At 32.5% G+C, this 24,109-nt stretch overlaps 1 protein-coding gene across 1 annotated transcript in view; it reads right to left on the reverse strand.

The window, feature by feature from the left end:
• LOC117173133 (nephrin-like) overlaps nucleotides 1-24,109 on the reverse strand; it is a 1,314,621-nt gene that overhangs the window by 1,121,345 nt on the left and 169,167 nt on the right. The window contains exon 2 of the mRNA XM_033361530.1: nucleotides 7,245-7,374. Within this exon, the coding sequence (XP_033217421.1) occupies nucleotides 7,245-7,288 (44 nt within the window). The 5' untranslated portion in view covers nucleotides 7,289-7,374. The remainder of the gene's footprint in view (nucleotides 1-7,244; nucleotides 7,375-24,109) is intronic.

The raw sequence follows: 24,109 nt of genomic DNA on the forward strand, positions 1-24,109 counted from the left end.
GCTGACAAAATGCGAGTTTCATATGACGCAAGGAGGAGAATACAAAAGAGGGAAGGGTTTGTCAGGGAAAATCAACAATTTTTTTCTGAACTGTCGCGTCTATTCAGCAACCTCTCTGTTTCCGTCGAAAATCATCCCAAGCTGGGCTGGATTCATTAATTACTGCAGAAGAGGTGAAAAAAGTACTTTAAAGTGCAAAGAACTTTTCTGCTGCAGGACTAGATGTTATCAAGAACTTCTGGTGCCAAAAGTTTACTTCTATACAGCAACTTCTGGCCCGCATCTTCACCTCATATTTAAAGTCGAAAATGCCTATTTCGGAGTAGCTGGTCTTAGGAAGCATTACACTTCTGCAAGAGAAAGGCGACTTCTCCAACCCAAAGAACTACAGGCAACCATCTTGTTTTGAACTCTTATTTTAAGGTTCCGAGATATGTGCGAACAACATAGCTGGAAGAAAAATGTAGCAGGTGACCGAGAGAACCTGCGAATTCATATGAATAGGATAGCCTTGCTTGACCACCAGAAAGCTTCTGATTCCCGGGGATCTTTCCAGAAAAAACCCATGAACCCTCTACTTCTTTGCATTACACGTGTGCTACTAGCTCTCGCTTATGTAACCCATTTGTCCCCAACGTTGCGTAAACGAAACATTTTAAAAATGATTTTTTTTCAAAATATGTTATTGATTGAAATGAATTATTTTTTCCTGCAGTTTGTTCCTAACAGTACGGGGATTTTATTTTCTGCCGCAGAATATAATGGGACTTTCCATATTGTCGATTTAGATTGAACTGGCCTTGAGTAAATAATATATATATTATGATACTTGAAACAGTGTTTATAGTTTTGGAATGCGTGACATGGTTTATTACGATATTCTTCGCCTACGCAACGTTGGGATTAGCAGTAAGAAAGCGTCAATGTACCTTCAACATCTCGCCGTGGGTCAGTTCTGTGTGATTATTCCTCGTAAATGGTAATATGAATTAGTGCAGTGCAGTTTTAAAAAATATTGAACTGAAGTAAGTAAATTACACAATTTGAATATAAAATATGTAATGTTTTATTTAAACAGTTAAGATTTTTCTGAAAAATTTTTATTGTAATAGCGATGTCTTGGAAAAACGAAAGACCTCTGTCAACTGCTGAGATCTTAGCTATATTGGAACAGGATGAAGATTTATTGCAGGCTGATACCATTGATGCCATCTACATTTCACCAACTGTAGACGAACTTACAGACGAAGAAGAGCTTGATGACGACATACGTGAAAACAGGGCAAATTTACCAGATTGCGCGGGGACCTATGAGATAATGCAAGTTTACCTGATACTTCTGAAGAATTAGATAATCTATCTTTACCACCCAGTTCCAAAAAAGCAAAGGTATGTAAAAAAATTATAAAAACTAATTTAAAGAAAAGTCTTCCGAAATGGAAAAAGAGAACCCAATATATACAACAAAACCACGAAATGAAGAAAAAAATAATGTTGAAAAAATTGAAAATAGAATTGGCGGTAAAACCGCTTTCAAAGTGTTTTCATTGTACTTCAGTGACGATGTGTGGGAAAAGATAATTTATTATACAAAAATATGCCCACGATAATAATTAACACTCATTTGAAATTGACAAATGTACACTAAAGCGATTTTTCGGCATACTAATTTTTTCGGGGCACCACAGGTTACCAGCTACAAAACTATATTGGTCGAAAGATGAGGACAAAGGTGTAATGTTACTTAGAAACTGTGTGAGTAAAAACAGATTCGATTCCATAAAACAAAACATACATTTATCAGATAATAACCAACTTGATAAAAACGACACATTTTCTAAACTAAGACCTCTTTTTGAGCTGATAAATGAAAAGAACATGCGGTTTGATGTATTTTCTCATAATCTGTCTATCGATGAGGAAATGGTGCCATATTTTGGACGACATAGTTGTAAGATGCACATCAAGGGAAAACCAATCAAGTTCGGCTTCTAATTGTGGTGTCTATGTAGTTCTAATGTTTACTAATACAAATTCACACCTTATGGCGGAAAAGCAACCACTCATGAAAAGGAGTTGGGACCAGGAGAGAATGTGGTACTGAAACTATTGTCAGTGGTTCAGCAACCATCGCTTCATTGCATATTTTTCGAAAACTTTTTCTCCTCTTACAAGTTATTCTGTTTGCCGAAAGATAATGATATTTATGCTATTGGGACAATTCGTGAAAACCGTACATGTAAAACCACAATGGAAACTGAAAAGTATCAAGAGAAAAAATCTTGGTACTTATGATTTTTCTTTTGACAAGAAAAAAAAATTTTGTCGGTTAGATGGAACGATGATTCTGTGGGGACAGATGCAACGAGTAACTGCAACATTTAACCACTAGTAAGCGCTAAAAGGTATAACAGGAAACAAAAAAAAGGAGTAAATTTCTCAGCCAAAAATTATAGCGGAGTATAATCAACAAATGGGAGGTATTGATTTACATGACATTGGAATATGCAACTATAGAATCAACGTGAAAGGAAAAAAGTGGTAGTGGCCTCTCTTCGTAAATTTGATTGACAGTGTTATTGTTAATTCCTGGAAAATATACAAATTGGCAAACAAATAAAAAATGTCACAGTTGGAATTTAAGTCTCACATAGCAGTCACTCTTATGAAAATGGATGAACAAGCCATCTAAAATGATATTTAAGGCGGGGAAAGAACGGAATCAGGTTACCAAGTAAGCTTTCCTTCAAGATGAAATTATGGACGACCATCAAAAGGAGCATGGCCTATGGATATTCGATTTAATAATGTTAGTCACGTTATCATAGAGGAGGAAAATAAAGCAAGAAGAAGACGTAGACAATGCAAAAACAACACCATCTACATGTGTGCCAAGTATCACTTGCATCTACATGCTAAATGTTTTAATCTTTTCCACACTAAGTGTTAATTTTTAATTTCGCGAAAATCCCAACGTTGCGCATATGCAACATTTTGTTATAAAAAAAATGTATTTTTTAAACTTGAATACCAGTTATTTGAATATACTTTCAGTTATAAAATGCAGTAAAAACATCAAATTAGTTTCATTTTATAACTTTGGGAACTAATGGGCGAATTTAAATATTTTGTGCAAACTGCGCGCATGCTGAAAAAAATTGACCAGGCTAAAAACATGTTTCTACAGATATTTAGAAATTAGGAAAAAATTAAAAATGTGTGCCTTAAGATTTGTGTTGGAACTTTTATTTTTGGGAAATTACGCTTACTGTAGTAATGCTCATTCATGAAAACTGTACATATTCTTATACATAAATATGAATTCACATTTATTTCTAGAAAGTATCAATACTTACCCTCCTGCATTATGAAAACTATATTAGTATCCCTACTAACTTTAAAACGAGACTTCTCGTTCAAAAATTTAGCAAAATTTTTTTTATTATTGAGAAGCTCATTAAATTACGTATCAACTGAGACTTAATAAAGATATTCTTGAAATTTTTTCTCGAATTTTGTACCGCAACTTTAACTTGTTTAATTTAAGGCAATAAAACTTTAAACACTATTATTGAGTTCTTGAGATACGACTAAAAATGTACAAGCTTCAAACGTTAAATAACAGTCGGCAATTACTGTTGTCAACCACAAGAGCGGTGGCCGCCGAGAATTTCTCAGATTTTCTTTCTTAACTTTTACGTTTGCCGTGGCTTAGGATACATAAGGGGAAAAATGAAATTGACAAGACTTAATTTATGAAATCTGATTTTCAATTGAAGCCAATAAAAGTTTAAAAAGTCTGCGTCAAGTCGCAGTCGCGCTTGGACATTTTTAGTCTTATCTCGAGAACTTGTTAAGTTTTTTTAGGCTTCACCAACCTAAATTTAATTTCAGATTTTAAAGACTAATTGGCGTGAATTTGAGATGTTTCTGCGAATTTCGTAGGTCGTGCCACAAGTTAAAGTAGACCTACAAAATTCGATAAATTCTTGTTGGTTTTCTAAACTTCTAAAATTACGCGAAATTTGATAACCCTTCTAACGGCTTTTTAAAAAAGTTTCTCGCTTTATTTTTGAGCTAGTAATTACGTTTTAAAGTCAGCAGTTAGTTTTAATAGTACTTGCGCCGATCGTACCGACAATTTTGGACGGTAGTGTAGTTTGATACCATGTTACTGACATGTCTCCAAAATTATTTGTCTGGAATCCCTTGACACGAATGGTTTTTTCTGTGAAATGATCCCAATGGACTATGCGACATATATTTTATTCATGGAAATCGTTTGAGCTGTTTTCGATGGAATCCATTAATTTTAATCTCGTTTTATGCTTCATATCACCTACAAAAATGCGATTTGAAGTTGATGGCCGCTCCTTAATTTTCAAAGTGGTTTCAAGGTGGCTCAATTAGTTAAGAAGATATAAAAATCTTTTTTTGGCGATGGTTTCATTCTTAGTCTCGATGGGCTAGAAACATTTCCTAAATATGGACTTTTAAATTTGATTAAAATAGATGTTTGAGCATGTTTCAGCGTAAACATGTACTGAAAATATACGCAATTCCATTAAGATCAGTAATCTTGACCCAGACTTTTGAAAAATGGTATGAACTTGCACTGTAGTTTACATTTACTTTTCAAACTATTTCACTACAAAACATGTGTATTGCAACAAAAAATATTTCAGTGTTTTACTAACTACATCTAGATCAGTTTATAAACTTTTGCGATCAAAGAAGGAATAACTTACATAATAGGAAAAATATAATTGGTTAGTGCAGTATGATTCAGCATTGAAAGTTGTTTCAATAATAATACACAACCAATGGTATTAGCTTTGTGACACAAATCTTAAGTCATGATTTCTAGTCATAATGACACGAAATAATACTGTGTTATGTAGGTTCTCGTGTATTTTGATAATCCATCGCAACACACTGAATTGGAATGGGAACCGTTTCATGGGAGTTGTAATAGGGTCAAGGAACTAAAACCTGTAACTTTGACATAATCTTTCTTATAAACTATAACTACTTTGTAAAAGTAGTCTAAATTTTTCGACTACATTTCGAGGTGAGTTGCCCCCCATCAGAACACATTGGAGACGAAGTAAAGACATCTTTTGATGTCTTATTTTTGAAATCGAGCCAATCTGATATTAGTCGTGATGCGGTTTGTGTGACCTACTTAATCAAGGGTGAATGAAAGTCGCTTAAGCGGTTCACCCACCGTGTGGAGGTTCTTAGATGGTTTATGCCGGTTCCTGTGGAATCGTTGCTTGTGCACTTCATCCAACCGGGTAGTGGTTCTTAGATGAGGAAAAGCGGGTTCCTGTGTATCTGAAGCTTGTGAAGTTGTTCTGACCGGGCGAAAGTTCTTAAATGAGTGCAAGCCGGTTCCTGTGGAATCGTTGCTTGTGAAGTTTCTGTGGAACCGTAGCTTGTGAAGTTTCTGTGGAACCATAGATTGTAAAGTTCCTGTCCAACAATAGCTTTTAAAGTTGGCCCGACCAGGTCAAGGTTCTTGGATTAATGCAAGACGGTCCCTGTGGAATCGTAGCTTGTAAAGTTCGTCCGTCCGGGTGGAGGTGTTGAGATGAGTGCAAGCCGGTTCCTATGGAACCGTAGCTTGTGAAGTTTGACCGACTATTTGGACGTATTTTATACGGTTTAAGCCGGTTCCTGTTGAACCGTAGCTTGTGAAGTTCGAGTTCGCGGCCAAGCGGCGGCAGACTCGGGTGCGTTTGCCGGGACGGGAGAATGCTTTGTTATTTTCAGGCATAGATTTGAGTGAAGCGCAGTCATAGCAAAGAAAAAGACTGACACAGCTGCTTAGAGCGTGCCGGCCCAAGAGAGAGAGAGAAAGAGAGAGAGTGGCGGAGATGTGGAGAGCTTACCTACCAAAAGAGGAGAGAAAGAAAGTTTGACAGAGTTGCGGAGAACTTACTGGCCGGAAAAGGAGAGAGAGAAAGAGTATGGCAGAGCTGCAAGCAGCATACCGACCTAGAGGAAAGAGATAGAGTAAGAACGATTGCTGAGACGCAAGTCACGATTGTAGAGCGGGCACCGGGTATTTATGTGCTGGGGCGCGAGAGCTCCAGCGAAGAAATGAGCGGCTGCCGGCCCACTGATTGGCCCGGAATCCCGACAATGGAGTCGCAACGAAGCGGCGGGGACACAGAGCTTCGTGCTGCCTTCTTCCTTGAAAAGCCTCGCGCAATTTTACAACAAAATATTATTAAAAAATAAATAAAATTAACAAATTTAGTCTAATAGTATTCCTATGATTTTTCTAATATCTTAAAAACTTAATTCATCAATTATTCACAAACATTACAAAAATTAATATAGAAAATTAAAATTATTTAGTTTAGCCTAATATTATTTCTAATATCTAAAGAACTTTATTCATCAAAAATTGATAAACATCACAAAAATTGAAATAGTAAATTAAAATTAATAAGTTTAGCCTAATATCATTCCTAATTTCTTAAGAACTTAATTCATCAATTGTTTACAAATAACAAGAACAACAGAATACCAAAATATTTAACCTAATTTCCCCTCTTTTAACCAGCCGCACAGTGGGACCAAATCGCGAAAAGCTGGCCAAAAGTATAAAATGTTTTTAAAATAGACCAAAATCTGTTACTCACAGGTCACGCCTGGCGCGAGACCTTTGCGTCTTAGCGTCCCCTGCCGCGATGAGTCATGGAAAATGAAACGAAAGCGCGCTCGTCTGGACACATAAAGAAATCATTAGCCGGGTAGGACTTCCCGTTTGAGTTTACCTTAGTAAACATAAACGGAGATTTTTGGCCGTAAATTGCTTTCAAGTGGTTTTCATATTTATGCTAGTGGCCTATACAAAATCTTTATTTCATGTCTTAATGCAGTAAAAAGGTGGCATAAAGGCCAAGACCTGCCGGTACGATAAGTGTGAATCCAACGCTGATAAACGCTAATCGTTAGTAATGGTTTCAGAGTTTTGTAAATTTGTATGTTATTTAGGATATCCTTATGAAAAACAAGAATTTCACCTTTGTTCAATTCAATTTTCAAAGATTTTTTTCTTTTAAAACCTACTAATTCTAGAATTTAAACTTAAAAATAACTAATTTAAAAATTAAACTTTTTAAAACTTTAAGTATCTCATGATCTACACTTTCATACAGCGTGGTCACTATCGTTTAATTAATGTAATTCGCGAGATGTACGGGCATATTATTTCATAAATTAATACATACGAATAAAGGGCGAGTCCGCTTTCATCCTTGAACCAGATTACCATATCTAGAGTGTCGTATCCAGGAGGCGTGATATTGCAAGGTAACTCAACAGATTTTCCCTCAACAACGCTGAGATTGAACAGAGGTACTGCAACACAAAATTAAATATTATATAATTATCGTCTGGTAATGATTGTTTTTGGTTTTCCGCTATGGTAAGTTTTTGCGTTAGATGTAACAAAAAGGGTCATGGAAATGGTAGAAATTCATATGTGTGTGTGTGTGGTCGAAATTAAAAACGGGACAATAAAGTTTGAGCGTGCAAATGGAATATACATTTTTCGAAGTAAAAAGGAAACAAACAAATCTTTCGAGTAAAAAAGGAACAAAATTTCTTTAGAGTAGAAATTCAACATACTAAGTCTGTGAGTAAAAACAGAACGAGCGCACGGCTGGAGGGAGGTATGCATGCACGGCTGCTAGGTGGGGATAGATGCTCGAACCGTGCCCAGCCTTGGATCATTATTTGATCGCAAGTGTCCTAAATGAAAACCAAATAACAAAAAAGCAAAATACAGTAGTTAGAAAATATGAAAATTAATTTATACCCACCATTCTGATTACGAATTAAATTAATCCAATGATTACTCTTGATGGTAAAAATCGATATTTTTATTGACTAAATCTCAAAGTTTATGGAAATATAAATTGCAAGTACTCGTAGCGAAATATTAAAAATTGTTTATTTAAAAAAAATATATGTGCCATAGTTGAGCAAAGGATACAAATGGTGAACCATATAAAAAAAGTCTTATAAATTAATTATTTATGTCTTCCAGTTTTAACGAATGACATATTTAACGAATGTTAAAAGTATAAATTGTTTAGGAAAGTCTAGAACTTCTTTGAATGAATATTGTTAGTTGAAGACAATTGGAAATCATTTAAACAACCACTAATCCCTGTGTGTCTTTTTAAACCTCTTACAGGATGTGGTTTGTCGCAGAAAGCTCATTTAAAGTTTTGTCGGTAATCATTGGAGACTGAGGAAAGAAATTAATGATTTTAAAATTAATGATTCTTGATGCAAAATCCTGTTAAAAAAACAAGAATCCAACGACAAATTTGGACCACAACGAAAAAACAAAAAATTCTATTGTTATCTGAAGAAAAAATAAAAATATAAAAAAAAATCGGACAAAAATAAAAAAGAGGAAGGAAAAATGAGAAGGCAGCCAACCACATCCCCTTCCTTCTCTTTTTCTTTCTTTTGTCTTTTTTATTTTTATTATCATCCAAATACAATAAAATAAAATTCAAAATGGAAATAAAAAATAAATAAAAATGTGCTCTCTGTTTGATACCTGATAATCGAATAAGGAGGCCAATCTTTTGTAAACACAATATAAATATCTGTCACAATTACATCAGAAATAGAGAAAGTAAAAGAACAACATACGAATAAACGAAAACCAAAAATCGTGTTGTAATCTGAAAAAAAAAACAAAAAAAAAAATAAATAAAATTAAATTAAATTTTCGGAAAAAATAAAAAAGAGGAAAGAAAAATGAGAAGGCAGCCTACCATATTTCATTTCTTTGTTTCGTCTTTTTTATTTTTATTACGATCAAATTACAATAAAATAAAAATAAAAAACATAAATAAATAAATTTGCATTGCCAACGTTTCCGTATTCGCAGAGTACCCTTATCAAGGCAAGAAAAATTTAAGTGGTAGAAATTGACAGCACCCACGAACAGGTGCTCTCTCTTTAATATCTGAGATCTACTGTACGAGTACCGAAACGTTGGTAATGCAAATTTATTTATTTATGTTTTTTATTTTTATTTTATTGTAGTTTGATGGTAATAAAAATAAAAAAGACGAAAGAAAGAAAAAGAGAAGGAAGGGGATGTGGTTGGCTGCCTTCTCATTTTTCTTTCCTCTTTTTTATTTTTTTTCGAAAATTTTATTTTATTATTTTGTTTTCTTGTTTTTCTCAGATTACAATAAGATTTTTGGTTTCCGTTTATTCGTTGTGGTCCAAATTTGGTCGTTGAATTCTTGTTTTGTTTAACAGGATTTTGCATCAATTTGATTATTGGACGTTAAATGGGATTTTTAATTTGGATTTTCGTCTAATTTGAATTTCGTAAATTTTGTTTTTAATTATTCGTTGTACTCCAAATTCGGTTTTTGGATTCTTATTTTTTTTTAAACAGTAGTTTGCATCAAGAATCATTAATTTAAAAATTAAATACCCTATACCCAAGTTCCTTTCTTTAAACTCCAAAGATCACCAGCAAAACTTTAAATGAGCTTTCTGCGACAAATGACATCCTGTAAGAGATTTGCAAAGACACCATCTTCTCCATCTTTCCCATGAAAAAGCAGAATTTAGGGATTAGAGGTAGTTTGAATGATTTCCAATTGCCTTGTACTAAAAATATACATTCAAGAAAGTCCTAGACTTTCAACATTCGTTAAATGTGTAATTAATTCCAGGTAAATCTCAATTTTAACTATTTATTCGAGAAAAAATTGTGATCAGGTTAAAATTTATAAATGGTATCTTTTATTGGACAAATAATAACTTTTTAGGATTGACAGGGGACGAAATTCTCTAATCAAATAATAATTGTTAAAAAATTAAAAAATAGTTTTGAAATAATCCAAAACTTTAATTTACCCGTATAATAATCACTAGTTCTAAAATAAATGTTAAAAGTCGTCTTTCCAATCAGGGGGGGGGGCAGGACATCCTCAGAGAGCACCCAGGGAGGGGCTACAAGTATTTATTTTCCGCTCTCTGAAATCGAATGGTGAAATTCATCTGATCGTTGGAATTTTTCCAAAAATCTGCCTGAAATCTTTGTAAAATAATTGATGTATTTTTGAAATCTTCATACGCTCGTTGGTTAAATCTGATTTTGAATTTTTCTATAGGTACGGCACTGACTTAATATATATTTTTTCCGAACGATTTGAGAACGGAGGAAAGAAAACTGGACAGATATTCAGGGATTTCCGAGATCCTTTAACAAAAAAATGTTGAAAAATCAAATCTTTTGTTGAGGAAATCATTATTTTCACGACAAATATTAATTATGCAAAAGCGAGAAATAATCGGGTAGCAGACGACATCATTTGAACGGTGAGAATCGTTTGCAAGTTTTTTTTCACTCACAATTCTGACATCTTTTAAGAACTCACGAACCCAAAAACGTTTTACAAGGACCACGTCTTGATGATGGTGACCCTAAATTTTGCGAAATACGTCGCTAAATATAGATAAATGCAGAACCTATGGGCCTATGTGAACCTATGTCCTATGTGTCTCTTATAACTCATGGACATAGGAAACACGGGACTAGGCAGAGCTGCCAGATCTTGGATGAAATTTACTCCCACCATACCTACCGTTTGGGAGCCACAAAACAGATGCTGCATGACTACCACTGTGAGTTCGTGTGTAAGCCATGCAATAAGTTTTCTGCAAACAAAATTTGCTAAATTTGTTTTAAACAAAAAATTAAAATTTTTAAACAAAACGTTACATTTTTAATGAAAAGGCTGAATTGTATAAGAAAAAAGGCATTTTTAATCAAATACATGAACTTTGCACACAAGAAGTTTATTTTCCACGAAGTAGAATTTTCTTGTAGTTTAAAGAAATTAATTTTTAAACAAAACCAAAAAAAAAATTCTACAAAATAGTTAAATTTTCAGAAAACAAATTTTGTCAACTAAATTGATAAATCATCAACCAAAAGAAAACTAGATTTTTAACAAAGCAGTTCCACTTTCAAACAGAAAAATTGAAAAAGACTAGTTGAAATTCTTCGAAATTGCTTTAAATTATTGAAAATATTTGAAAATTCCTTGAAATCTTTTAAAAGAGCCTAAAATATTTAAAATCCTTTAAAACCTCTTTAAATTTTACAAAGCTCTTGAAAATTCCTTGCAATTTTAAAAATACCCTAAAATATTTTAAATCTTTTAAAATCTCATTCTAAATTATTGAAATCAATTGAAAACTCCTTGGAATCTAGTAAAATATCCTAAGATGTAACAAATCCTTTAAAATCTCATATTAAATTAGTTTAATTAATGACAATTTCTTGGAAACTTTAAAATTCTCACAAATTTTTCAAATCCTTCAAAATCTTTTGAAATGCCTAGGACTTTTTTTTAGGATTTCTTAATTACTTTCGAATTTAAAAAAAAGCCTTCTAAAAATTTTTTAATTGTTTGAAATTTCTGTAAATTATAAAAATAAATTGAAAATTCGTTGACATCTTTTAAAACATCCTCAAATATTTAAAATCTTTTAAAATCTTTTGCAATCTCTTAAAATTTTGCAAAGCTTCAGATTGAAATTTAAAAAAGAGAAAAGTTTTAAAACGTTAAATATTGAAATGTTTGTAGATTAGAGTTTTGAAAATGAAACAAATAAAAATTCCTAATTTTCGAAATTTTATTTTCAAACATTTTCAACTACGAAATAGGAATAATTTTCAACTCGATGGGATTCAAGTCTTCAAATTTAGAATTACAAACTTGGAAGTTTATTTATAAAAAATTAATAATTATAAATAAATTGAATGCGTTAAAAATTTAAATGTATGCTTTTCAATTGGACAATCTCTGAATGAAATTATTTCAGACTGAAATTTAGAAACCAGAAAAATTTTAAAACATTAAAAATTTAAATGTTTGTAGATTAGTTAAACTATTAAATTAAAATTTTAATAGAAATTACTCGAGTTAAAGTTTAACTATTTCTAAAACGATTTTTGTATGATTTTAATAATTTAGTATGAGATTTGACAGGATTTGAAATATTTTATGGTATTTTAAAAATTTTAAGATATTTTGAAGAGCTTTAAAAAATTTCAAGAGATTTCAAAAGATTTGTAAGGATTTTAAATATTTGAGGAAGTTTTAAAAGATGCCAAGGAATTTTTAATTGATTACAGTAATTTAATATGAGATTTTAAAGGATTTGATATATTTTAGGATATTTTAATAGATTTCAAGGAATTTTTAAATGATTTTAATAATTTAGTATGAGATTTTAAAGGATTTGAAATATTTCATGGTTTTTTTTTTAATTTCAAGATATTGTCAAGTGCTTTAAAAAATGTTAAGAGATTTCAGAAGATTTGTAAGGATTTTAAATATTTCAGGAAGTTTTAAAAGATGCCAAGGAATTTTCAATTGATTACAGCAATTTAATATGAGATTTTAATGAATATGAAACATTTCAGGGTATTTTTAAAATTTCAAGGAATTTGCAAGAGCTCTAAAAAATTCTCAAGAGATTTCTACAGATTTTTAAGCATTTTAAATATTTCAGGATGTTTTAAAAGATGTCAAGGAATTTTCATCCTATTTTTCTAATTTTAAGGAATTTCAAAGAATTTTAAAGAAGTAGTTTAAAAATCTTTTTTTAAAAAAAGTCAAGGTATCTCAAAATATTTTGAAGGTATTGCAATATTTGAAAGTATTTTTAAATGTTCCAAGGGACTTTCAGTTGATTACGGTGGTTTCATATGAGATTTTGAAAGATTTAATATATTTTATGATATTTTAATAGATTGCAAGGAGTTTTTAATTGATTTCAATAATGTAGTATGAACATTTCACTGAATTTTAATTCATTTTTATAAATTATAGGAATTTCAAAGAATTTTAATAATTATAGCAATGATGTTTAAAAAATCTCCAAAGTATATTAAAAATCTTTAAAAGATGTCAAGATTTTTCAAAAGATTTTGAAGGTGTTTAAATATTTAAGAGTATTTTCAAAGGTTCCAAGGAATTTTCAATTGATTACAGTAATTTAATATGAGATTTTAAAGGATTTGATACACCTTAGTGTACTTTACTAGATTCCAAGGAATTTTCAATTGATTTCAATAATTTAGTATAAGATTTTAAAGGATTTAAAATATCTTAGGGTATTATTAAAATTGCAAGGAGTTTTCAAGAGCTTTGCAAAATTTCAAGAGATTTTAAAATTTGCTTCCTCAAAATTTAAATATTTTGTGGAATTTTTTTTTGGTTTTGTTTAAAAATTAATTTCTTTTAACTACAAGAAAATTATACTTCATTGAAAATAAATTTCTTTTGTGCAAAGTTCATGTATTTGATTAAAAATGCCTTTTTTCTTATACAATTCAGCCTTTTGGATAAAAATTTAACTTTTTGTTTAAAAATTTAAATATTTTATTAAAGACAAATTTAAAAAAAAATTTTGCAGAAAACTAATTATTTTAGTTGAAAATTTAACTATTTGTATTGAAAGTTAGTCAACTATTAATTAAAATTGATTTTATATTTTATAATTATATTATTGACATTAATAATATGTATAATAGTAATAATATTCATACTATATACACCTGAAAAACATAACCTTAAAATTGACTCATGCATGAAATGAAGAATCACGCGAAACATTAAATTCGCCAATTTCTTCCATTTCTTTCAAATGAGGATCGAGATGTAAATAGAAGACCACCGAAGTCTTCCGAAGCTTTTTAAGGATTTTAAATATTTGAGGATGTTTTGCAAGATCTCAAGGAATTTTCAACTTATTTTTATAATTTAAAGGAATTTCAAAGAATTTTAACAACTTTAGCAGGGTTATTTAAAAAAATTCCAAAGAACTTTAGAAATCTTTAAAAGATGCCAAGGTCTTTCAAAATATTTTGAAGGTTTAGAAATATTTGAGAGTATTTCAAAACGTTCCAAGGAATTTTCAATTTTTGACAGTAATTTAATATGAGATTTTAAAGGATTTGATATATATTAGGATATTTTAATAGAATCTAAGGCATTTTCAATTGATTTCAATAATTCAGTATGAGATTTTAAAGGATTGGAAATCATTTAAGGTATTTTTAAACTTGTAAGGAATTTTCATGAGCTTTCAAAAATTTTAAGCGATTTTAAAGGATTTAAAAATTTTCAGGATATTTTAAAACATTCCAACGAATTTTCAATTAATTTCAATAATTTCGAGCGATTTCAAAGAATTGAAACGTTTTTTTTTCTCATATTTTTTTTGGTTGATGATTCATCAATTAATTGGATAAATTTGTTTTCTGAAAATGTAACTATTTTGTAGAAAATTTATTTTCTTTTTGGTTCAAAATTAATTTTTTTAACCACAAATTTAACTATTCAATGTTTAAATGAAAAGTTATATTTTTTAGTTTAAATTCTTTGTATTTCATTGAATACTCTTCTTTCTTGGTAGAAAATTAATCTTTGTTGTCGAAAATTTAACTATGATTAAACATTAATTTTTTGTTCAGAAAATTAGTCTTCATAGAAAATAAATTTCTTTTGTGCAAAATTCATGTATTTTATTAGAAATGCCTTTTTTTAATATACAATTTAGCTTTTTGGAAGAAAATTTAATTTTTTTATTTAAAATTTTACTATTATGTTGAAAACAATTTAAAAATGTTTTTTGTTCAGTTATGTATTTAATTCAAAATTTTGTTGTTGCAGAAAACTAATTGTTTTAGTTGAAAGTTTAACTATTTCTATTAAAAGTTAGTCAACTATTCATTAATAATAATGTAATATTTTATAATTACAATGTTAACATAAATTATATATGTATATATTTATTTATTTATATTTATACATTATGTACACCTGGAAAACATAACCTGAAAATCGACGCATGCATGAAATTAAGAATCACGCAAAACATCCAAATCGCCAATTTCTTTCAATTTCTTTCAAATGGGGTGCGAGATATAAATAGAAGACCACCGAAGTCTTCCGAAGCCTTCAGATCAGCAATCATCGTACAGCAAAACACCGAAGTCGAATCGTTCATTTTCGGCTTACATACGAACTCACAGTGGTAATCATGCACCTTCTGTTTTGCGGCTCCCAAACGGTAGGTATGGTGGGGGTAAATTTCATCCACGATCTGGCAGCTCTGGGACTAGGCATGCTCTCCGAACTTGGGCGAGCGGGGTTGAGTTCACGGGAAGGGGAAGAATTATATATGTGGAGAGCGCCGCCATCTTACGATGTGCCACTTGATTATGCGCATGAGCGTTTTGGGCCGACAAACTGTGAAAGAAAATTTAAACATGTGGGTGCTGCCATGTTTGTCGCAGGACATCAAAAGATGGCAGACCTCCCCTCTCATTGCATCAGCCCCCCCCCCCCAATGGCATGCCTAGTCCCATGTTTCCTTGTCCATGGTTATAACTGCATTTATGATCAGACACCAAGCTAGTGGTCACCTTCGCGCCATACACGGTATCGGGGCACTCTTCCTTATCAACCCCGGGTCAAGGCTACGATTCTTAAAGGGGAAAGCCTCTGATTCGACATTTCTTTTTGATAAGACTATCATCAATCGATAGTATATCAAAAATAATTAAACACGTGTCCCGGATATTTTGGTAGCTTGTAAGAACTATGAGTGTGTTTAAATCACATTAGCCAAGGGTATCGAAGCTCTACAGGTTCGCACGCATGCACTTCAATCAAGCTCCGCCGCGCCGCGCCGGTCCAATGGTAAATAGCCTGCCTGGCGACCACGCCGCCGCGAGTTTAAATCTTTCTATCAAATTTTTTTTTTCGTACTGTAAACATGTTAAATGATAATTTGTAATGCTTCCCCGGCGAATAAATTTTTTCAAAAATATGATTGGGAAATAATATTATCATGCAGATACTTTTCGAATCATTTATTTATATTATCGTAATTTATTGTTCTGTAGATATTTGCGGGTGATAATCATCATAGATTATCACGTAGCTGGGTGGTGCACTATTCACTTCAGCGACGGAAGAAATGATAATCAGTTATCAGTCAAATTTATCAGTTATAAATGAAAGTCAATATTCGCCATTTTTGTGATTTTGAAATAACTATTAATGTGGAGAATTTGAAAATACCCAGAATAGCTGTTAAGCAACTTGATAAGCTGGGAATTTATAAATGAATTTGCAGATTACCTGATTTACACATTTGATAGTTTTGAAATGTATTTCTGGGTAACTTGATAAATTTATAATTTATTAAGAAAAGTCAATATGCGCCTGTTTTGTACTTTTGGAACAATTATAAATATGGAAAATTGACAATTTTCAGAACAGTTGTTACATTTATTTATTTTCTAATAATATTTTTCGAAAAAATTTATTTAATTGTCGGGGAAGCATTAAAAAATACACAGGCCAACAAATAAAATAACCTAGAGGGGCGACATACCTTACCCGAAGTATTTTGACGCGCTAAACTCGAATCCGAGCTTAGAATTGAGCCATCACCTAAGCCTTTCGAAATATCCAAGTCTAAAAGTGCAAAAATCACGGTTTTTTGCTATCTTTGAGAGTCTATAACTTTGCGAAAAATTGATCTATCGGAAATCCGGCTGAAACCGAATCTGGTCTCATAAATGCTTGATCACCTAAATATCACGCGGAATATCCTAACCTAAAAGTGCTAAAAACACTGTTTCTCCTTAACTTTGAGGTTACGTCTAGCATTTATGAGAACAGATTAGGTTTCAGCGAGCCAAAATCTACGTGAAACACATATTCGTACTCAATCCACAACGGTTTTTCTGGATTTTCGATAGATAAATTTTTCGAAAATTTCTGGACTCTCAAAGATAGTAAAAACCCGTGTTTTTTGCACTTTTAGATTAGAGTATCTCGGAACGCTTAGGTGATGGCTCAATTCTGAGCTTGGCTTCGAGTTCAGCGTATCAAAATATTTCGGGTAAGGTATGTCGCCCCTATAGGTAATTTTATTTTTTAAAGTTTCTAGGCCTGTGTGAAATCTGTATAAAATATTGAAAATATATTTTTTAAATGTTTCACAAGATTTTTGAAAATGTTTATATCTTACCGACATTTTTCAAGTCTTTAGGAAATCATTGAATTCTTTAAGAAGTCTTTCTGGAATCTTTAGAAATATTTTTAATATTTTTGAAACAATTGTAAAGCTATTGAAATCTTTGTGAAATCATTAGAAAATGATTTCCCAATCTTTGGAAAATATTAGCAGTTTGTTTAAACATCTGGTAATATTTGTAGAAATGATTGAATTCTTTGTGAAATATTTCAGATCTTTGGAAAATTGTTGAAATCATTTGAAAACATTCTCGAAGTACTTGATATATTTTTGAAATTGTTTAAATCTTTGTGAAATCCTTGAAGTTTTTGTTAAATCTTTAGACATCTTTGAGAAATGTTTGAAAAATTTGTGAAACTGTTAAAATCTTTATGAAATCTTTGCAAAATATTTAAAATCTTTACGAAATCTTTTACAGCTGCGGGAAATCCTTACAATCCTTTTCACATATTGTTAAATTATTTGATACATTTTTGAAATTGTTAAAATCTTTGTGAAATCTTCGACAATTTATTTATGCCTTTGCAAAATATTTTAAATTTATCAAAAATCTTTGTGAAATCGTTACGAAATATTTCGAAAATTTTGAAATATTTGATAATATTTGGTAATATTTGTGAAAATGATCTTTCTAAAATCTTTGGAAAAACACACTGCCCTGCCAATTTTAATTTTTTGACGAGAATAAGATGGCACCTAGTGTTTTTAAATGCATTTTTCGAGCTGAACACGAATCTGAGTTTAAAAACTTCCCATTTTCATTTAAATTTTGCAGAGACCTAGAGGTAAGGGTAAATATAGTGATAATTAAAAATCGACACACTGTGTCCCTCGTTCCCTAATTCCTTATTTCTCTTTTTTTAAATCCTCGTTTTCAATCTTTTCAAGATTCTTTCTCTTTTTCTCTCTATTTTCGTTTCTGTACACTGAAATTCGAACTAAATTAATAAATCCCAATGATCAAACTGAAGTACAGTAAGACTCTTCTATAGCGCCGCTTTTGGGGCTGACGGTGGGTGGGAACTAACTCATTATCGCCCGCTCCACTTTTACTTGTTCACGTCTAAGTGCTCGCCTGATTGACAACCGCAGATATTACGCTCCTCGCGCAGGTCCTGTTATATCTATTTATGGCGCAACGTCAATTCTCGAAAGGGCAATAGAAGGCAGGGTTATTGCAGGGTTGCGATAAATTTCTGTTAAAATAGAAATATTTGTTTAAAAATTTAGTTGTCTTTGGTTGAAGATTAATATTTTTTGGTTGAAAGCTCGCCCTCTGCACCTTTCGTATGAAAGTAATTTTTCCGGTTGAAAGATAAATGTTATCTATTCAAATATATTTATGTAGGTATATATATTTAATTATTGTCGGTGCAAAAGTTCCGCTAGGTTTAATAAATTTAAATGTTGAATTGCTGTAATTCCTGCAGTAGTCTGCTAATAAAATGTTTCCATTTTTCTAACCAATGCTACAAAAAGAAGGCAGAACGTAAGAACAATATGAAGACATGGAAATATTGATATTTTATTGCTCATCTACACAAAAAATAAGGATTATTAGATATAAGAAATGCAATATAAATATTGCCACGTTGTTCAAATGTTCTTATGTTCTACCTTTATTTATACCATTATTTAAAAATATAAAAAATTCTGAAATTTGATTTTTCAGACTACTGAAGGAAGTGCAGCGTTTTAATATTCAAATTTAAGAAAATATGCAGGGGAATTTTTCTACGAATAATATATATATATATTTTTAATGAATAATAATTTCTTTTTAAAAACAACATTATTATAAGAAAAATAGATCAATTTTTAACTAAAAAGATTCATTTTAAAACAAACATGCAGCATTCGAGCCTTCAACGAAAAAAGATTAATTTTCAACCGAAGAATATTTACCCATACATCTGCGCCTTTCAAAATTGAAATCAAAATAGGAATTTGCATGGAAAAAACAAATAACTGTTCTTGAACTTTTGTCAATTAAAGTTTAGTAATTTTTAAGAAATATTCAGCAAATAATTTCCACCCCATAAATCTTAATTTTAAATTCCCCAACTCCCTGGTATTGTTTCCAGAAAGTAGCCCGAAAATAGAAAATAGCACTTTACACGAAGTATTTTAAAACTAATTTTCAGTTTTTTAAACAAATATTACTTGTTTACACAATTTTCTCCCCCTGTCAATTCTAAAAATGTATTATTTTTTGAATAAATGATACAGTTTATGAAGATAAACAGTAATATTTTTCGTTTAACATATTTTGAAATTGTTGAAATAAATCCTTTCTGTTTGAATTTTTTTCTCCACTAAATCATCAAAATTGAGATACACAATATGCATACCATTTTTTTTGGGAACCAACGCGTCGGGTCCTTGCTGCCTACATTAACGAATTTTGTATGTATATGTCTATGAAAAGAGTTCTTTTTAGCGGTTTTGGTTTAAGAAGTATTCTAAATAAATAAAGAACTAAAACAGAAATCAGAAATCATGTAATAAAAAATGTGTTGTTCAGGGAGCTCGGCAGTACGTTTGCGCATACACATTTTTGCAAAATACACATTGTTGAATTTTCACATCTTCTGATAGCTCCCTTTTGCGAGAAAGGAACACTTTAGTGCAATAGTTTTTTCTTAATTAAAAATTCTGTAATACATTCTCTTATGCAAATTCCAAAAAACTGTCAGATATCAAAATTGATTTATAAAACATTCGTTTCCATGATTCATAATTTGTATCCTTTGATGAACTATGCTACAAATATTTATTTAAATGGACCAGTTTTTTAATATTTCGCTCTGAGTAATTGAAATTTATGTTTTCACAGGAATTGGACTCTTGCGATCAAATAATGATCCAAGGCTGAGCACGGTTCGACCCTCTATCCGAACATAACAGCCGTGTGTGCATCCCCTTCCTCCAGCTGTACGCTTTTTTGATCCATTTTTACTGGAAGAATCAGTATGTTGCATTTCAACTCTAAAGAAATTTTGTTACGTTTTTACTTGGAAGATTTGTTTGTTCCCCTTTTACTCCAAAAATTTATGTTCCATTTTTACTCCCAAACTTTATACGTCCCGTTTTTACTTTCTGTCGCGCATATATAAGTAGTAAACCACACTCAACTTAAATATCCATTGGATATTATATATGCGCGTACATAGTTCTTGAGACTGATAGGTTCCAAATTTTGAAAGTTTGGCCTCAGCCTAGCTGTATTGTATTTTACTATATTGGTAGGCGGGGGAGCCCGTGAGGTCCCCCCTGGCGCTCAAACTTAGAAGCTCATTGTGTTAGACCCGTGTAAATTGCTCGCAAATGACCAACGACCAGTGTGCGATAGTCTTCTCGACATGGAGCTACTTGGCATGGAAATCCCTGATTCTTTTTCGAGCCTCTCAAAATCGCTTAGTGATTTTCAAGGAATATTCCCCTAAACATGGAGTACCTTTCCTGGGAGGACACTGGCCTCTTTTGAGGGAATCTACTGTTTGAGGTGGGTTCGAAACCAACAGAGTCCCGGTTTGAAGTACAGAGAAAAATGTCCATTGGTACCATCACAGGGATCGGACCCCAGTCCTCCTGCTTGGAAGCCTGACGCGCTATCACCTGATTCCTGAAAATCGCAGGCCCTGCCGGTTGGGTACATAGTTTGTAGAGGTCAGAATATAATGGACAAAAAATCCAGAAACGAAAATTTTTGCAATTTTGATCCTGGAAAATATTAAAGCGCGAAATTGGTAATATAACTTTCATTTGAAAAAATTCTGTTTACTTCTCAAAAGTTAAACTTCTCGTCTTAAGAGAAGTCCACCTCGACTGATCTTAAGATTTACCATAAAACTTTTTGTCTGAAGCCAAGTCTACCCCGACTTGTCCTTAAAACTTGTCGTAAACATTATTTAGAAACTCAAAACTTACGCTTTCGACAACTAAGTCTCGCCCCTGGCCGCCAGAGAGACATGGCCGTCTTGGAAACGAACTCAAGACGAGCCAAGTCGAGCTCCAAACAAAATATTTTTACTTCGGTGGTTACAACGGTTTAAAATTTGTTTATATTTTAGTGAGAAATATTCGGCGTAATTGTGAATATTAAATTTCTAAGAAAAGAAGTTAGTACGCCACAGTGCAACCTCTACGCCACAAAAGATCAAGAGCGCCGAAGTAACCAGTTGCAGGTGCTGGCTGCCACGACAAGTGTATGACTGCCACCAAGTTCTTCTGTCATTTTTTTCTTCGTTTTCCAGGAATCAAGCGAAGGGTTACGGTCACGGTAAATTACGTCTCGCCGTCATTCACGTCGGGGGGTCTGAACTTTTGTACTCGAATTTACAATACAATTCATTTCCGAGTTCAATTTTATTTTTAATTTACAAAGTGAATCAAATTTGTCTGCAAATTAAAGCATTAAAACGGTGGATAAATTTGGAGAGCTTTGAATTGAAATTTAGAAATAATAAAGAAACACGACGGCCGCCAAAATCCTTTCTTCTTTATTTTGAAGAGTGTAAACTCTACTCTCTAATGAACGTGAAGGGCTAGGAACCAATCGAACGCTAAGATTTATTAGTCGCTTCGCTGCCACTGGCAGCCAATGCAGTCAATGGCTGCCTTCTAGCGAGCCCTGTCCTAAACATTCTTTAAGTTCCTAATTATAACCCTAACCTCAGAGACATAGATTGTTTTAACCAGATTTTCCAACTTCACGTGTTCTATGTTGCAGTTGTAATGCCCTATAGCTTCACATCCCAATAATTTCTTAAAAGAGTCGCTCAAATCGTCTAGTATCTTGAAAATTTGGATGCTTAAATTACATTGTCATGAATGAAAATATAAAAAAGTACGAAAATCTGATTTTGAAGAAGAAGTGAATTTTACTTTTACCTTATATCACGTGGAATAATTAACTTTAACCATAATTTGGTCTTAAATACCATGTCTCTATAAGAAATGTGTAGTAATATAATGCAAGCCTGGTAGTTATGTTAGCTATCAAATGATTTTCAGTCCTGCGATATTTAAATTATAGACCCTAGTATGAAGGCTTGCGCAAACGACAATGCAATCACAAGAAGCAAATATATATACGAGGTGTGTTCAAAAAGTAAGGTGACTTTTCAATTTTCGCGGGCTACGTGCATTCAAGTTTTAAATTTTTTGTTTTATTGTGTTGGTACACTCGTCACGATCATATGTTCACAGTTTTGACTATATAGCTCGTGTTGTCTTTTTGGCAGAGGCGTAACAGGTTAGAAGGATTTGGTGTGCTCGGCGATTTTCTTCTTTCGAAAAAAATGGAGCAAAGAGTTTGCATTAAATTTTGTGTGAAAAATGGAATCCAGTGCTCTAAAACTTTTGAAATGTTGACAGTTGCATACGGTGAGTCTACTCTGAGTAAGAAAAATGTGTATAAGTAGTACAAGCTGTTCCAAGAAGGTCGAGAGGATGTCGAAGACAAACCTCGCCCTGGACGTCCCAGCACGTCAACAACAGATGAAAACGTTCAAGCAGTGGAAGAAATAGTGTTGAAAAATCGCCGAATTACCATCAGGGAAGTTGCTGAAGATGTTGGCATATCGGTTGGCTCATGCCATGCTATCTTTTCGGACGTTTTGGGCATGAGACGTGTGTCAGCGAAATTTGTTCCAAAACTGCTTAATTTTGAACAAAAGATCCATCGCATGACCATCGCTCAGGAGATGTTGAATAAAGTCAATAATAATCCTGATTTTCTCAAAAGGGTTATAACTGGGGATGCATCGTGGGTATATGGTTATGACGTCGAAAGTAAAGCCCAATTGTCTCAGTGGAAGCATCCTGAGTCTCCAAGACCGAAAAAAAACACGTCAAGTTCGGTCAAATGTGAAGGTTTTGCTCACTGTCTTCTTTGATTACTGTGGCATAGTGCATCAGGAATTCTTTCCACAAGGTCGTACGGTCAATAAGGAGTATTACCTTCAAGTTATGCGACGTTTGCGAGAGGCGATACGCAAATAACGTCCGGAAGTTTGGAAAAACAATTCGTGGCTCTTGCATCACGATAATGTACCTGCTCATTCATCGTTGCTTGTGAAAGATTTTCTGATCAAAAACAGCACCACAGTCATGCCTCAGCCTCCATACCTACCGGATTTGGCCACCAGTGACTTTTTTCTTTTCCCAAAACTGAAGAAACCCATGAAAGGACATCGATTTTCAACGATTGAGGAGATAAAAACTGCATCGCTGAAAGAACTCCGGGCCATACCACAAAATGATTATCAGAAGTTCTTCGATGATTGGAAAAAGCGTTGGTACAAGTGTATTATATCTGAGGGGGATTAATTAATGCTTCCTTTGTAAAAGTATTTTCAGGAATTTTAGCTGAGACCAATTCCATAGAATATATTGTCAAGGAGGTGAAAAAAATGTTCAAATGTATAAGGAGTTAATTTGAAGCCATATTACAAGTATCGCTTGACTTTCAACCGGTCAATGGTCCATTTGTTTTTATCTGCAAATAAACCGACTTTTCTACTTGTATTGAAATTGATTTATTACTGGGAAATTGTATAGTGCTACTACTAAAAATCGGTACTGATCACCAGCACCGGCTCAGCACTGGCAATCTAGTACAGAAGATTATGATTACTCAAGATATATGCCAGTTAACGCGTATTATTCGGTTTGCAAAACAAGATAGTAAGGCGATACCTGCAGAAAGTGCTAGCCTATAAACTGGCTTATGTCCGAGATCATGAAAATTTTCTGTACTGGACTACTCTGCCAGTACTGGACCCGTAATTGTGGTCACTCCTAGCATTAGTATTGACATTGCTCTAAACGCAATAAAAATATTCCTAAAAAAGAATTATTATTAATCAAATACTCTATTACAGTCTGTCAAGTTAAAGCGTGGGTGGCTTTACTCGCAGTCGGTAAGGTGTATCGACATGATTTTGGTGTCAAAATATTAAGAAGAGCTCCCTCT

This window comes from Belonocnema kinseyi, chromosome 5 (genome assembly GCF_010883055.1).
Source record: "Belonocnema kinseyi isolate 2016_QV_RU_SX_M_011 chromosome 5, B_treatae_v1, whole genome shotgun sequence".
NCBI lineage: Eukaryota > Metazoa > Arthropoda > Insecta > Hymenoptera > Cynipidae > Belonocnema > Belonocnema kinseyi.